We start from the raw sequence: 17,649 nt of genomic DNA on the forward strand, positions 1-17,649 counted from the left end.
TTATGTAATAAACTCATCCTTTACTAACATTCTGTCTGAAAAACTGTGTTCTGAGGCACCTTGTGGGTTTACGGGTTTATCAGAGGGCTTTTTAAACCCATCAGATTCGCGTAAGAGATACTGGTGAAATGTTCGCTCCTGTAAAAAGCAGGTAGATACATATATTCATCATATATGGGCATCAGCAAACGAAACAGATGTTCCTCTAAATCATGCAGTCAGCTGTCTTCCAGCAACAGAAAAGTCCACCTGCACGGCACTGTATTTATTGCAATTGCTGTTTCCATTCTAATCTGAGAATTGCATGGGGCTGGTTAATTTCCTTCTTTCAGCCTCCATGTGGCCACAGACTCTTTTCTGTCTTGCTGTCATATCTCCTAGTGTGATAATTCTGTTGGCTTTACTTGGAAGAACTGAGTTCAATTTGTTTTTGTGCACTGACCAACAAGGGCTGTGTTTGGATGATCTTATCTTTGCTGAATAAGCCAGTACATGAGGAAGTGGACATAAACCCACTTTCTGCCTCCTCGATATAAACAGAGAGCAAGCCAAGAAACCAGGATTAGCTGTAGCTTCTGGTTGTGTTCCAGCTGGGAACTATGAGTAATGGTTTCCAAACTAACTAGGATCTGGAGTCTAACTTTAAACCAGGATTTCATATTGGGGGATGTTTATAAGCAGCTAACCATAGTTTCCCAATTATTAAGCATACCTTTCCAGTCTATGCTTAAACCTTTTTTTTTTACTCCTTTGGACAAAGAGAAGAGAAAACTGACTGCATGAAGTTTGTTCATCCATTGCCTTGTTGTACAGTAGGACACCATTATCTGCAGGATCCGTATCCTCTGATTCACTTATCCACAGTCTGAAAATATTAAAAACATTGAAAGGAAAATCCTACAAAATATATTTCTAAAGTGAAAGTTACCGGGACTTACCACTAAGGGAGACAATGACCATGCTATGTATAGTACAGTGGTGCCTCGCTAGATGATGATAATCTGTTCCACTGAAATCGCTGTTTAGCAAAATCATCGTCTAGTGAAAAGCATTTCCCCATTGGAATGCATTGAAACCTGTTTAATGCGTTCCAATGGGGAAGAATCGTCGTTGTCTAGCGAAGATCGGCCATAGGAAAGCCGCTTTGCGAACCGCCGATCAGCTGTTTAAATAGCTGTCTTGCGAAGCTTAGGTCCCGAAAACACCTGTTTTGCGAGCGCGGAGGGAGCTGTCAAAATTGTCATCTAGCGAAAATCGGTTTGCGAAGCAGGGACCAAACATTGTCCAGCGAAATTCCCCCATAGGAATCACTGTTTTGTGAATCGCTATAACAATCGTAAAAAGTCAATGTCTAGCGAAAAAACTGTCATGCAGGGTAACTGTCTAGCGAGGCACCACTGTATTTGCTGTTAAAATAGCAGTCACTATAATACATGTTTTTCAGTATCTGCAGGGGGGCTGGACTGATCTCTGTGGATTCAGGGGATCCTGCTGTACTGAGAGTGGATTGTCTGAATGTCACCTATATCGTGTTGGTGTACAGCTTGTCCCCATGGAGTTTGAGGAGATGGCCCTGACTTAAAACAACCACCCCATGTCAATGTGTAGTAGGCAAGGGGCAGCTTTGCCATGGAGTAAGGCGAAGCTGTTCCTCTCCTCTACAATTTGGAGTGTGATTAAAAGAGATTGATTTGATCCACGGAGATGCAATCCATTCTGACGTTTTCCTGAGCCAGTATCTTTAAAACGGGGAAACTCCCTTTGTTTTCAGTGAGGCCGGTGCAGGCGGGAGGACTTCCTTACGAAACTTTTATTAGTGACTGGAGGGACAGGGGAGCATTTGAATTTTTCATCAGAAACATGAATAGCTCTTTAGCTATTGGAGTGTTTCACCCTTTTTCGGAAAACCATCCCTGAAGTTACAATGAAACCGGATCTTTACATTCTTTTCCCATGCAATCTAGCTATTTTCCATGTTGCCTTTTGGGTTGGCTTGATTGTCTTTGAGAGGCTTGGAGTAGAAAAGCTTTCCCGGATTTTAAAAACCAGCCTTTTCCACATTCCCTCATTCAGCACAATGGCGGCATCTGCTGCTTTCTTCTCTATCCGTTCTCCAGATTCTGCCCAGGGCTGTATGTAAACCAGTTGATTTCCAGTCTTGAGACTCCAGATGTTCCTGTTCTGCCGTTTCCAGAATCTCAGCGCTGAACCCCAAGCTTGGGGGGGGGGGGCATTGATATAAACAATGGTTGTGCTTGGAACCCAAGAAATCTGGCGGGTGTGACACTGAGTGCAGAATTCAACCTCCTCTAATTCTCAGTGTTTTTAAAGGAGATGTTTTTATATAGCCTGAAAATGTGCAAGGACCGTCTGGCGAAATCTCAGAAGCCAGAAGAATAGATGACTCTTTGTAGACCACAATAAAGCTTTACATCCTTGCACTGTTCCATCGTCCCTCATGACTGCAGAACACAAATAAGTTAATCCAAATAAGGTCAAAAGCGACATAAATGGCACAGAACTAGGGAAACGGTGACCGTATATCAAGTCACACATGTCTTCGTGGGGAATCTGCACAAAATTCTTGTCTCCCGTTTCAAAACAGAGTGTCTGTAGTCCTGTACAGTTTGTATCTAATTTATTATTTAGCCTCTTTCTGTGACCATGGTGCTCCATCACCCAAAATGGATTAGTGCCTCTTTGAACTTGGTATTGTACTGTTGGCTTCCGGAGGAATAACCTCTGTCTGTGAGATACTCCATTTCCACAGACTTTTGGAAGAGTAAAGTAACTGTTTGAGATATGTTGATATAGTCAACCTTTTACCTTAGAAGAAGGGCGTCTTGTAATTAATGAGGCATAGCTTAAAAGATGGACTTCTTTCTAGGTTTGTGCCACTGCCACAGAGGCCTTTCCCCTCCTGGATTAGGTGTTAATTGGAACAGAAAACACTTAATTAAAAAGTATAAGCAGTACAATACAGTATCTGTGGGGTTCAGTTCCAAGTGCCCCCCCCACCCGCAGATGCTGAAAAATATGGAACTGTCGAATGCCATACATCGCATGGTCTCTGGCTGCCTCTAGTGGCCAGTTTTGGTAAATACACCCTGGAAATACATATAAATATGTTACATATTTCGGGGGGGGATTAGTGTTTTCAGGCAGTGGATAACTGAATCAGCAGATACTGATCCCACAGACACAGGGTGTCCTCCTGTAGCTCATAATGTTACAGCAAATTATCTCTGATTCGTGGATGTGTGAAGACCTTTTTAATTTTCTTTTTTTTTCATTTTGGCATGGTCATTTTCTAAAGTGGTCCATTTCTGCAGTGCGCTGCATTTATCTGCGTTGCTTGGGTAATCCTATCTTGTTGCAAGAGGCTGTGTCGCCGTGCTTTTCCCATTATTTGCCAGAGACACTGCTTTGCTTGCAGGTGCTTGAAAACTCTTCATCTCTTTGAGTTGCAAGGTTTGTTCTGAACAAATTGTTGGAAAAAGCATTTGTTCTAGCCTTTGAATGTGATCCTTGGTCTCTATTTGCATTGTCCTGTTTGTTCTCCTCTAATCACGGAAGCCACAAATGACCGGTTGCGCTTCCATGCGCTAGAAAGTGGTTCTTGCCTTAGGATCTGTTTTTTGCTTTTTCCCCCCCCAGTTCATGTCTCAAGGGAAAAGTGGAAATAACTACCCGTCCTCAGCTCTTCCCAAACCCGGCAGCCAATTGGACAGCATGCTTGGAAGCCTTCAGTCTGACTTGAACAAGCTCGGGGTAGCGACGGTTGCCAAAGGGGTCTGCGGGGCCTGCAAGAAACCAATTGCTGGACAGGTAAGTGGAGGAACAGGTCCCACTTTTCCCTCCACTGTCAGTGTCTTGACTACGCCTGGGAGGGCTTTTGAATCCTGCAGCTGAACGGTCTGGCGAGGCTGGAGAAACTGAAGTACTCTATTTATCCACCGGCCAGGTACGCTGGAAGCTCCTCCAGTGACCTCTGCCCTGCCCCCATGAGGGACTGCCCCCTTCTGGGACAATAGGTAATTTGGTTTTCATGCTACCCCAGTCCAGGGATCTGGCCCAGTTCTTCTGATCTTTCTTTCTCGTTTGCGCTGAACTTTGCTTCTGGCGGTTTCTTTGTGTGCAACGTGGCGCCCATGCTCAGAGGTGGTGGAGCATCAGCTGGAGCCAACACACTCTTCCTTCCCTTCTGCCCTCCAGGTTGTGACAGCAATGGGGAAGACCTGGCACCCCGAACACTTTGTCTGCACCCACTGCCAGGAGGAGATCGGGTCGCGGAACTTCTTCGAGCGTGACGGCCAGCCCTATTGTGAGAAGGACTATCACAACCTCTTCTCCCCTCGTTGCTACTACTGCAATGGTCCCATCCTGGATGTAAGTCTCCTGCCTCTTGGTGGCCTGTGAGATGGTGGGCCAGAACTGCTCAGCCGGTCTCTTTGTTGCTCATCCTTTTGCTGTTTCGGCGCTTCTTTGGTCCCGTTCGTGGTGGCTATCCCGCTCTTGAGTCATGGTTGCTAAGCAAAGATACTGCACAAATGCGTACACTATTTATATGCAAGGATCATCCTGATTTTTTAAAATACAGTATGACCCTCGTATCTGCAGGATAGGGATCTACTGTTTCACTAATCTGCAGTCTGAAAATATTAAAAATATTTTTAAAAACTAGAAATATGTATTTTCCTGATGTATTTACCGAAACCGGCCACCAGAGGGAGCGAGATACCATGCTATGTGTCCATGTTGGTGAAGACAACCTCACTGTGGTCTCTGCCTCCCTCTAGTGTCCCGTTCTGGTAATATATGGTGAAAATACTTTCTGGATTTTTTCTTTGACTATGCTACATATAGCGTTTGCTATTATCCATAGTTTTCAGCATCCGTGGGGGTGGTGGAACCAATCCTTTGCAGATACAGTGGTGCCTCGCATAGCGATTGCTCCGCATAGCAAAGAAATCGCTTTGCGACGCTGTTTTTGCGATTGCAAAAGCGATTGGTTTGCAATGGCCCCTATGGGGAAAATTCGCTTTGCGATGATCGCGGGGAAGCAATCATCGCAAAGCCCCCATTTTCAGCCAGCTGATCGGCGGGGCTTTGCAATGATCGCTTCCCTGCGATCATCGCAAAGCCCCGCCGATCAGCTGTGCGAAAATAGCAAAGTCCCCATTTTCGCACAGCTGATCGGCGGGGCTTTGCAATGATTGTGGGAACCCGCGATCATTGCAAAGCCCCCATTTTCGCACAGCTGATCGGTGGTTCCAAAATGGCCGCCCGCTGTTTTGCCTTGCTTTAGAGGCACCGAAAATGGCCGCCACAATGGAGGATTTTCGCTTAAGGTGAGTTTTGGAGCCCAAAGTAACACATTGAAGGGGGTTCAATGCGTTTCTATGGGCTTTTTAAAATTGCTTAGCGGTGAAATCGCTTAGCAGTGATTTTTGCTGCACGGATTAACGTCGCTAAGCGAGGCACCACTGTATAGGGATCCTATTGTCTTACACAAGGTAACAAGTACCATGTATCATATATAATATTAATATGATTCTTCCTCTGTGCAAATTTTCAAAAGAAATGCTATCTATGCATTATTTGTACAGCCGATCTGAATAGGAGATTGCCTATATTGTCCCCATAGTACAGATCTGAAACTTCACTTAGCAGTACCCAGTGACTCACTGGTAAAGTGAGCTTTGGACTTAGAGGGTTCATGCTATCAGCAGCACACAACTGTGGCTGGCAGGCGATAGAGGCCACGCATGTTTGTCTCCAGAGGCTGGCCTACACAGCACCAGAGACAGACTGGCAAAACTTAACACCGGGAACACAAGGCGAACGAATGAGCCAAATCCGTGCTGCAATTTCAGTGACGCCGTTCTGGTTTCACTGGAATGATTTCCATAGAGGGTGCCTGTGGAACACCTAACTTCTGTTCCGTGCACTGTAGAGGGGCCAGGATGAGACAGCCAGAATATCCAGGATATCTATAGGAACTGAAGAGACGGATGCAGGGAGAGGAGGCAAAGCCTCTTATTTTTAAAAGGGATTTAGACTGGAACGTTTACACCTCCGGATTATACTCCCAAGTTGGAAAGGAAAGAATTCCTTTGGTAATTCCCGTCCGAAAAAGAGGTCTAAAGTAGAACAGTGAAAGGGCGAAACTGAACATCCTGCAGGGGGTTATCGCAAGCCTTTCTTGCCCTCTCCTTCTCCCCTGCAGCCCTCTGGATTTCCTGGAAACTTGCTGCAGGTGGTTTCCACCCATCCAGGATCTGTGTTTGGAGTTCCTGGGCTGGGCCTTACAGCAGGGGCAGAATGAACCCACATTTCCGCTGGCATCTGCTGGTCCATCAGCAGAGGTTCTGTCTTGGAGACCGGCTACGGTTTTGTGCCAAAATGTGTTCCTCACCACTCCCAAGCTCATCATCCTGCCCTCTGTTCCTTTTGCAAATTTCAAATGCTGCATCGTGCACAGTGATCTATTGCAAGGGTGGCGTGGATACGAGGAGAAAACCATCAGTCCCAGGGTTGGATGTTAAGAGGTTGGGTCTTTGCATTGCCTGCTTGTTGGCTTGAGACTCTCATTAGTGTCTCAGGGCATGCAGTAAGCATTCTCTCACCTCACTTTATGTTTCTCAAATAAGATACAGTGGGGTCTCTACTTAAGAACGTCCCTACTTAAGAACAATTCCACTTAAGAATAGCTCCATTTGCTAAATTTTGCTTCTACTTGAGAACAAAAATCCAGATAAGAACAGGAAAAAAAAACTTTCCTGCTCTTTTTTTAACCTTACGTCATCTTAGGTTTAAAAAAAGTTCTCCCCCTAGTGGTAGAGTACGTATTAACCAGCTTTGCATTAGTTACTATGGGAACTAATGCTTCAATGTACGAACGCACCTCTACATAAAAAAACCAGCCAGAACGGATTAATTGGTTTTCAGTCCATTGCTTCAAAATTAGCTTTGTCAGAAGTGCTTTTAACACTGTTCCCTGACCTAAGGGAAAAAAAAGAAAAAATCCCCCTCTAGTGGTAGAAGGCGGAATAGCAGCTTCCCATTAGTTTCTATGGATGGAAAAGAGCAGATACGGATTAAATGGTTTTCAATGCATTCCTATGGGAAATGCAGATTCTACATAAGAACTTTTCCACTTGAGAACCACCTTCCAATATGGATTAAGTTCTTAAGTAGAGACCCCACTGTAGGGCCCAGACTGAGGGGAAGGCTGCCACCTCTCCCCCCCCCCATGCCTCCTCCCTGATAGGATTGCCTCGCTCTGCCTAGTGAAGTCTAGGGCTAGATTAAGGCAGGCTGAGGCTAATGTGCAAACTATGTCAAGTATAAGAAACCTGATAATATTATCCTACAAATATGTATTATATGAGGGTTTTTAAAATTTAATTTAATAATAATTTTGTATAGAGAGGTCATAAAATCATGGAATCATAAAGTTGGAAGGGGCCTCTAAGGCCATCAGATCCAACCCCCCCCCCTCAAGGCAGGAATACAAATCTAAGGAGATCTGCCAGGGGGTTGCCAAAGTTTATCTTGAAGGCCTCCAGGGTTGGAGCACTCCCCAACTCCCGAGGTAACTGATTCCACTGTTGTACTGCTCTAACAGTTGGGACGTTTTTCGTGATATTCAACCAAAATCTGGCTTCCTGTAGCTTGAGCCCCTTTGCTATGTGTCTTGCACTCTGGGATGATGGAGAACAGATCCTGCCTCTCCTCTAGATGACTACAATTTAAATATTTGAAAAGTGCTGTCCTATCACCCCTCAGCCTTCTTTTCTCAAGGCTAAACATGCCCAATTCTTTCAGCCTTTCCTCCCTAAGGCTTGGTTTCCAACTCCCTGATCATCCTTGTCGCCCCTCCTCTAAACTTGTTCCAGTTTGTCAGCATCCTTCTTGAAGTCCAGTCTTCTAGATGTGGTGAGGTGAGGTCCCCCATCGTCCGATACCTTGAGCTGTAGCTTACTTGGCTGATGCTTAAATCTGCCAGCACTGGAGACCTTTAGTCGGCCATTGAAAGAGGGAAGGAAACGTTTGGCTTTAATTCTTCTAGAAGAGAATGGCAGAACAGTTCCAGAATAGTAAGAGTTCACACAGGATGTCTTCTCCTCACACCCTTCACTCTATTTTTTAAAAACCCTCTTCCCTCCTACCCTCGGTTTTCCTGGTTACCTTCCATTTTGCCTGTTCGCTCACCGTCTCTGGTCTCTTCCTTTCAGAAAGTGGTGACAGCCTTGGACAGGACATGGCATCCAGAGCACTTCTTCTGCGCGCAGTGTGGAGCGTTCTTTGGCCCTGAAGGTATGGGTGATGGTGGATTACTCACATAACTTGCATGTGTGGAACACAGGGTGGTTTATTGTCAAGGTGTGAACTGTACAGTGAATTTTAGGCCTTATGGGGTGACGCTCAAATTACCTTTAATGCCTTACTTACCATTTCTCACATCAATGTCATGACTCCATGTTTGCCCTCAGCGCTGTTGCGGATGGTCAGTGCAAGCAAATCTCGCACGAGACAAGTCCTCCTTTGGTATTACGCAGGATTACATAGGATTATGTGGTGCTCAGAGCTGGGCTTGACTGGTTTTGCTGCCTGTGCCAAAGAAGACACAGGGGACTGGCACTTCAGTCCTGGGGGCAAGGCAGTGCCTCCCACCACCCTCAAGGGCAGTGACGCAGATTAGGTGGGACAACACCGTCTGTGAGGTGCACACATACCGTATTTTTCAGTGTATAAGACTATACTTTTGTCTAAAATCTTTAAACTAAAAATTGATGGTCGTCTTATACATGGAAGTAAGCTGAGGAGAGAACAAAAACAAGTGGAGGGGAAAGCAGGGATCAAAGCGATCCTGCAGGGCTTTGATCCCTGCTTTCCCCTCCACTTGCTAAGCCCCACTTAAGATTTCTTAATTTTGGGTTAGAAAAGTGGGGAGGGGGGTGTCTTATACATGGGGGCGTCTTATACACGGAAAAATACAGTGCCTTTGTTTTTCCAAGAAAAGGGGGAAGTAGGTAAGACCACTTGGGAGAAAAGGCTGGGGCCTGCCTCTGTGCTCTTCGCCTTTGGGTACCCAACTGCCTACGGGGGATACCTCACTTTTTCCTAGCTATCTGGAGATAGCTCTGTTCTCCAAGGAGCATGGAGATGTGGGCTAGTTCTCAGAATTGGTACTGCAGGTATGTTGTCTGAAGGATTCTGGAGTTCTAGTGCAAAAAAAAACCAAAACCTAGCATTTAAGCTGTGAGCAGATGATGTAGTCGAGCAGTGTTCAGCAAGGCTTGCTGCTTGGTGAGTGGGCTTAGGGCTGCAGCATTCAGAGGCCCCCCGCACATTTAGGTTTGTCTGCAACAGAGGCAGGTTTGCTGACCCCCATCTAGATAACTAAAAATAGGGAGACAAAAAAACCCCACAGGCTCACAGCTTCCTCGCCTGAGCAAAATATCATCCATCTCATATTTATTTAACTGTGGTGGTTGATGGCCCACCTTTGACTGACTGGCTGAAGCAGTTTAAAAAAGTTATAGTGGAAACGCCAGAGAGCTGTTCAGACGAAAGTGAAGAAAGAAAGAAAAAAAGACAATGGGACAGGCTGGTGGAGCTCAGATAAAAACAGCACATTAGGCTAGCAAAAAAAAGTCTTGAAAGAGCAGGATGGAGCATTTAAAAGATAAGGAGAAGCACCAGGCAAAACAAACACAGAGGAGGTGCCATCATTTGTCAAATCAAATGGTCCCATAAAACTGCTTCTAGCAATGCTTTTTTCTCCTCCTCGGCCAAACCACCCCCAAAACCACACTCTGCTGGACTGCTGCTGTGGGCAAAACGGACTTAACCAAAATCTCCCCCTCCTTAAAAAATAGCATCTTCCCCAGTTTTTTAAAAAAATCAGATGTTGGTTATTTAAGAAAGTGACATCTGTTGATGGAAACAAAGGCCTTGGGTAGGTTGACGTGGAACAGGAAATGGAAAACCAAACTTTGGGTCTTGTGAAAACATCAGGAAGAGCCACGCTAGAGCTGGGGATATGATGTCAATTTTATCTTTCCTAAAGCGGGACATTTCACACATTGTTCCCCTCCCATCCCTGTTATTCATTCATTTATTTCAGTTGTACTCCACCTTTCCTGTAATACACGTAAGAGATTTTTGCTGACCTCCTTTGCGGCTCTGCTGCCAGACTCAAGGAGGAGAGAGAGACAGCTGTGCTCCTTCCCACTCTTCACAGCAATCCTCGTGAGAGGCCTCAAGCTGAAAGAGGGATCAAGACCGACCCAAGGGGGCCTGGAGAATTTTGTAGCTCATTGGATACCAGCGCCTGGGTCTCCCAAGTCCCGGCCAGTCCTCTTAACCACAGTGCTGCTATGATTATATCATTATGATCGCCACCATTGTGGCTCTTAAAACTCACTGGATGCTGTTTCATGAAAAACGATTCAAAGTGGCTTACGGCAGTTAGACACGAAGAGATTGTGGACAGATAATAAACAGTGGTGCATAGTTGAGACATGTAGCACACAGCGGGGAAAGAAGGTAAATGGTTAGCTCTCTGACCCAGGAGGTAAATTCCTTTCAGATTATAATACCTAAGAACTGCAGGTCTCCACAGCCAGATCGCTAAACCACTGAACTATCCAGCAGTTCAAATAAAACCCTTGAGTAAACCCTATCTTTTAAGTAACGCAACCTGTTTCATTCTCCCAGGAAATGTCCATGGTCCAGTGGCAACGGTCCATCCTTACCTGTGTTCAGGTTGATTCTCTCTCACCCCGCTGCTAGGTTTTCTGGCCAGGTAGGGCTTAGCTGTGGCAATAAAAGCAAGAATCACATTCTTCCAGATCAGCACTTGGCATGCTGGACGCATTTCTCCGCTAATAGATGTCTGGTGGACTTTTTAAGCATTCCATAAATGCATCAGAGCAGAAGCACGGCGCTTTGTCTCTGTGAAGCCTTTGGCCTCATTTCAGAACTTCTTTACAGGCAGCGAGTTCAGACTCGTGGCGAGAGTGAATAACCTCACCATTAGGAAATGTGTTTGTCAGAGAGGATGATAGAGGATAAATGAAAGGGAAATAGAAGGAGCGCAGTGCTTGTGACCCCCGACAGATTTCCCCGAGGGAACCTGATGCCCCAAACGATAGTCTCCCCACCCCACGTCAAGAATGAAGCTGCATCAGAGACTTTAGGAGCATTTAGAGAAGTTTAAAGAGATGGATGGCTCCTAGGCCAGCCTGCTAGCCAGCCTGAGAGCGCCAGAGGGTGGCCTTCCTCTCCATGCCACCGGAAACATAGATCCGGCGACTTTAATTCTGGTTCCCCCCCCTCCTCAGAGCATCTCCAGTTGTTTGCCCACCAGCATCTCTGCTGCGTTTCCGAGGGCCTGTGGCCGTTTTCACAAGGCCCCCTGAAACTCATGTTGCTGATCTGAGTGGGGACTAAGGAAATTAAAAGCGAGCCATTCTGTTTGGTGTAAATGGCATGGAGCCCTTTAATTTTCCAGCACAGAGGTTGGCAGCCGGTGGGGATAACCTCCTTTAAAACCATGGCTCCTACTGAATTTCAGCCACAAGCTGTTGCCATGCACATAAAAGGAGGAAAACGCCACTTGCCACCACATATTGGTGCAGAATCGGTAGGCGCTTAAGCCGGCGTGATTAGCCCTGGAACGACCCAAGTTGCTTGGCTCTGTTAGGGGTATTGAATCCCGCTGTTTTTCAGTTTTTAAGTGACGACTGTATCTGTTTGTGAAAAATGTCGTTTGGACTCGGGGGGGGATGTTGTCCATATATTTGTGTTTTACCTTTATTGGAGGGTTCAGATGTTTTCTGAATGGCTTCTTCAGTCCTTTTAAAAAAAACAAGGAATATTCATAAAATGGTCGGATCGGGCCGGTGCTGATGGTTCTTTGCTTCTCTGTTGCCCCCTCTCCCCCCCCCCCTTGGGCAGGCTTTCATGAGAAGGATGGCAAAGCCTACTGCCGCAAGGATTACTTTGACATGTTTGCTCCCAAGTGTGGAGGCTGCGCTCGCGCCATCTTAGAAAACTACATCTCTGCCTTGAATACTCTCTGGCATCCTGAGTGTTTTGTCTGCCGGGTAAGAGCTAGTTTTAAAGATAGCTTTTAAAATTATGTCTAATTTGTTTCTGAAGAGCCTTTTTCATCTACAGGAGGACAGCCCATATCCATAGGAGCAGTATCTGCTGATTCACTTATCCACTGCCTGGAAGTACTTAAACCAACCCAATAAATACATACTGTATTATATGTATTTCTAGCATGTATTTACCAGAACTGGCCATGAGAGGGAGCCAGAGACCCTGCTATGTATAATGTTCAATACAGTGGTGCCTCGCTAGACGGTTGCTTTACAACGAAATCGCTTTACGATGGTTTTTTTGCGATCGATTTACCCATTGCAAAACAATGGTTCCAATTGGGCTTTTTCGCACTACGATCACCCGCGCCCGCTTTAGAGCACTTCAGAGGCTTTTCCTGCACAGTCAGGAAAAGCCTCCAAAGTGCTCTAAAGTGGGTGCGGGTGGTTTTGGGGCACCTCCGCCAGGGCTCTGATGGTGCAGGGGAAGCCATCAGAACCCTGGCAGGGGTGCCCCGAAACCACACTTTGGGGGTCCCACGGGGCTTACCTTGCACCATGGGAGGACTTGCGCAGGTCCCTCTGCACAGCGATTGGCATTTGCAGAGGCTTGTCTGAAACCAATTTTAAAGTTCCCGCCTCTTCCTCCAGCCTTCAGCAAGTCTCAGAAGGGAAAAGGGGGGGAAAGGGCAGCTTGAGTTCTCCCATGGTGCAAGGTAAGCCCCGGGGGACCCCCAAAGCCAGGGCGTGTGGTTTTGGGGCACCCCTGCCAGGGTTCTGATGGCTTCCCCTGCACCATCAGAGCCCTGGTAGGGGTGCCCTGAAACCACCAGCGCCCGCTTTAGAGCACTTCGGAGGCTTTTCCTGCACCATCACAGGACTGGTGGGGGACCTCCAAAGCTGGTGATCGCGGTGGGGGACCCCCGCCAGTCCTCCCATGGTGCTTCCCCAGCTCCCTACCCCTTAAGTACCTTTAAAAAAAATTCCCCTAGGAACACATTAATTAATTTTCAATGCATTCCTATGGGAAATATGGTTTTGCAGACCGATGTTTTCGCAAGACAGCAATTTCCACGGAACGGATTATCATCGTCTTGCAAGGCACCACTGTATTTCCGCATGTTTTGGCATCCTGGAGGGTGTTGAAATTGACCCCATGGATATTGTGGTCCTACTTTCTTTCATTGTACATTGCATAGAGTGGTGAGCAAAAAATGTGATAAATGTATGTTGTTACATGCCATCAAGTTGCTTCCAACTTAGGGTGACCCTAATAGGGTTATAAGGTACATAAGATGTTCAAAAAGTGGTTTCCCATTGCCACACACACACACCCAGTGAGTTTCTAGGCCTGGGCAAAGGATTAGTTACTTAATTTGTAAACTGTCTTTCCCCCATTGAGCTCAAGGCAGTGTATATGGCTCCCTTCTCTTCACTCTATCCTCAAAACAGTCTTGAGAGGAGATCGGGCCGTGGGAGTGTGATTAGCCCAGGCTCACCCAGTGAGTTTCACGGCTCAGTGGAAATAGAATCTGGAACTCCCCAGCTCAAGTCTTCGTCCCACTGGACTGCACAAGGTCTCACTGGGTGGAGCGAGCAATCCTGCACCTCCCTCCAGTCCTAGTCAGGAGATCCCGTGGGTGGTCATCGCTGAAGAACTGCTGGCCATCAACTCCGGACAGCTCCGGCTGCACACCATCAAAATTGTCCTTCACTTCCCGGTTCTTCTGCAGAGCCGGGTTTGTTTGCAAAACTTGCTTTGGCACCCACAGGAATAACATGCGGGAAAGCAGAGATCACTTTTCATATGCAGGTGACCTCTGGTGGACCGCCAGGTTGTCCAGGCTGTCAATTCTGACACTGCCCATCCCCACTAAGTGGGGAAACGCAATGGGACCATTAGACCAATGGCATTATCTGTCCCCCAGCTGTCCACCATTCATTACAGGAGGTGGGAGCGGTTGTGAATTGCTTTGCAAATGTTCCCTCAAGCCTCCTTCCTTTGGACCGGTACTCTGCTACCACCTTTACGCTCTCTTAGCCCCAATACCAACTGCAGTGTGTTTTTCTCTCTCTCCCCCCCCCCCCAAACAGGAATGCTTCACTCCATTTATTAACGGCAGCTTCTTTGAACATGACGGCCAGCCCTACTGCGAGGTGCATTACCACGAACGCCGCGGCTCCCTCTGCTCGGGCTGCCAGAAGCCCATCACGGGGCGCTGCATCACGGCCATGGGCAAGAAATTCCACCCGGAACACTTCGTCTGTGCCTTTTGCCTCAAACAGCTCAACAAAGGAACCTTCAAGGAGCAGAACGACAAGCCGTACTGTCAGAACTGCTTCCTGAAACTCTTCTGTTAAGGCCCTCCCGCTGCCCTCTTTTTTTCTGCTGACCTGCAAGGAAATCTCGCTTCTTTGGAAATCTTTGGACGTGGCCGCATCGTTTCAGCGAGCCGGGCGGCCTTAGTGGTCTCACAACAGGAGAAGAGCGACTCCCTGTCTCTTTCTCTCTCTCCCTCTGTCTCTCTCTCTCTCTGTGCACATGCAGACCCGTGTGTCCATGGTGAAACGACACAGGGTAGAATGAGATGCTTAGCACTGCTCTTGAAAGGTGGTTAAATCCAGAGACAAAGGCCCAATGGACCAGTCATTTGGCAGCTCCTCTTTAGCAAGGAGACACCAAGAACCTGCCTTATTTGACGAGTTGGACCGTCGAGCCATCCTGGCCCACCTTGGGTAGGAGAATTGGCAACCTCTGTTGGCTGTGTTGTGTGTTCTTGCTAGTAAATAATATGGTGTCATCTTGAGGACACAAGAAAAGAAATATTCTCCGTAAGAACACACAGCCCAGCACCACCCAGCGATGGCCTTCTTGACGGGTGAGTTTTGAGCAGAGCTTGTTGGCGTTCTTTTTGGGAATGCCAGTTCCTAGAATCCCCCAACCGGCAGCTCCCGTGAGCGTGACTTGAGGGAGTCTGGAAATTGTCGTTCAAAAACTAAACGGCTTCACGCTCTGGGTCTTAGGAATACGAACCTTGCAACCTTGCCAACAAGCATCGCACTCTCCTCCTGGCCCCACATTTCCCCCCTTCTTTGCTCCTTTAACCCTGGTGCCTGATCAGAGGGTACGTGTTTGTTGACTTGTTTCTGCCACCCATGCCAAACGGGAGATTTCCCTGTTCTGAGATATTATATTTTCCGCTGTGGCTGCCCTCAAAACTCCCCCAAACCAAGGTGCTCTTGGCAAGGCTGGGGAAGCGGCTGTTTTCGGAGGACATCCCGATGAGCGAACCATCCTAGCCTCCCTTAACCTAAGAGTTTTGGGCAGATATAATCAACCTGTATTGTAAGTTCACCTGGAAGGCGAGAGAAAATCTCTCAGCATTGCCTTTTTAAATTTCTGTCCTGTCTCTGCTGTTCTTCCACAAGCCTCTCTCTTGGCTATTGTGAAATATCCTTTACAGAGACAGAAGTCTGAGCAATAATCCTTTTTTCTACTGGCTTAATAGTTTTAATACATGCCTCAGTGCATTCTCTCTCTCCTTCTCTCTCTCTCTCACACGGTGTATGAGAGAGACTTAACTTTTGGTATCAAACCGAATACTGTGTGTTTGGATGGTGATATAACTGATTTCTACACTGAGTTTTGAATTCATAACAAAACAACTTCTAAATCTCTTATATAAAATTTTTAGTTTTTTGAAATAATTTTCTCAACAAATGACTTTCATATCTTGATCGTTCTGGGCCGGGCCCTGGTTGTGTTGGTTCCTGCATCTATAGCCTTTGATGCTTTGTTAAACACAACTATTAACATGATGAGTATTGTCTTTTTAAAATTAGGGGTGCGGTGGGGTGGGACACGGGGAAAATGTGCAAGGAGTGTGTGTGTGGTTATTATTATTATTATTAATTTTGCTTTTTAAGTAGCTTTTCTATTGATCAGAGCTCAGCTGGAACAGATTTTAAAACAAACAGTAATTCAGAAACTGCTGTACTTTGAATTATTTGCCTTTTCCTCAAAGCCAGGATTTCAAAGAGAGCCTTACACTTACCTAATCAGGAAAAAGAATTCAAATATGTATAAGGTTTTGTAATCTGTTCCAGAGGCTGATGTGTCTGTGGATTTCCTGATTAACGTTAACATAATATTTTTGGACAGCTGTATCACAGTTTAACCCTGCAGTGTGAGAGAGCTAAGACTATCATGTTTGCTATGTTGCATATTGCTGTCCAGTGTGTTTTTGGAGGCCATTTGTCTCAAGTCCACAGGGATTAAGCAGAAATGTACCCAAGAGAAAAGCAGGCAGAAATGCAGAGCTCAGTCTGGAACAGAACAAGATGCACAGAACAAGGTGTCCCCTATCACCACCACTATCCAGGAGTGCCAAAAATTCAAGCTGTCTCACCTTCTGCCCACTTCTCTTGCTGCATCTTAGCACCTCCAGGAGGACGAGAAAGCTCATCCACCCCAATACACGCATGAATGTGAAGCTTTCCAACTATTATTGGAATAGAAGAACTCCGTAGGGCCTAGCCAGGGGAAGAAAGGGTTGGATTAAGACAGGCTGAGCCACTAAACTGTGTTAAAATTAAGAAGCCCTGTGGCAGTACCGAAAACGGTTATTTTGCTTTGCTTTGCATTTGGAGGCCCCTCGCAACTGGAGTCCCGAAACAGAAGCTGGGTGAAGTTTCTCTATAAATGTGGCAGACGTGGCGGAGGGCAGAAACTGCAGTCTAGCAGCATCTGGAAACCCACAGCTGTCCACTCTGCTTTACAACATGGGAGCGCACGTCCTTCACCACTGCATTAACCACATAAGGGACCCAAACGGCTTAATTGTGAACTTGAAAATGGTCGTTTGTTTGATGGGTCTCCCAGAACCATCGGCCCGCATGCCTTAGCCCCTCCCCACACCCCAATTTAGTTTCCAAACTCTGGGCACGAGGCAATGCCAGGCAAGCCAAAAAGTAATCATAAGACTCAGGGAAGGAAAAAATAAAGTTTTAAAAGGCTACAGTTTCGTAGATGGTGCCCTTTTGAGAGTTGTGAAAATGTTCTGCGCCGCTGTGAACTGGGAATATTATCCACATCGCCATGTATACAGGGCAAGGAGGGCTTGCAAATGAAGTGATATTGTACCAGTCGGCTGTTGGAGCGAGGCGGAAGGCCACTGTCTCGGTGGCTCAGATGCTGTTTGAGATGAAGAACCAAACTTGCTCAGTTTTGCAGGTTCTTAACAGGTGATGCTGTTTGAAGTCAGGTATGGTCTGTGTCTCCCTAAGGAAAAGATAGACTACAGTATTGCTGGTTTATGGACCGCCCTGGGAGAGAATTGCCCTGGGTGAGCCTCAGAATAATGTGTGCCATTGTTTTGTTTTGTTTTTCCTTTGGAAAAAAAAATCTAATAGAGAGCTTTGACATTTTAGGTTTTTGTGCTCTTGTTTTCCACCTCCCTCCTTTGACTCTTGAAATAAATCAGAATGAAATGGGTCTAAATTTAAAGTTTCTGGGAAAGACGGAGAACGG

General features: G+C 46.4%; 1 protein-coding gene across 1 annotated transcript in view; it reads left to right on the top strand.

Annotated features, from left to right (window-relative positions):
- PXN (paxillin) overlaps positions 1–14,969 on the top strand; it is an 86,781-nt gene extending 71,812 nt beyond the window's left edge. Inside the window, exons 7-11 of the mRNA XM_078381621.1 lie at positions 3,658–3,828; positions 4,216–4,389; positions 8,241–8,322; positions 11,971–12,119; positions 14,214–14,969. Of these exons, the coding sequence (XP_078237747.1) occupies positions 3,658–3,828; positions 4,216–4,389; positions 8,241–8,322; positions 11,971–12,119; positions 14,214–14,480 (843 nt within the window). The 3' untranslated portion in view covers positions 14,481–14,969. The remainder of the gene's footprint in view (positions 1–3,657; positions 3,829–4,215; positions 4,390–8,240; positions 8,323–11,970; positions 12,120–14,213) is intronic.
- The last annotated feature ends 2,680 nt before the right edge of the window (positions 14,970–17,649 follow it).

Source organism: Pogona vitticeps, chromosome 14 (genome assembly GCF_051106095.1).
Source record: "Pogona vitticeps strain Pit_001003342236 chromosome 14, PviZW2.1, whole genome shotgun sequence".
Classification (NCBI taxonomy): domain Eukaryota; kingdom Metazoa; phylum Chordata; class Lepidosauria; order Squamata; family Agamidae; genus Pogona; species Pogona vitticeps.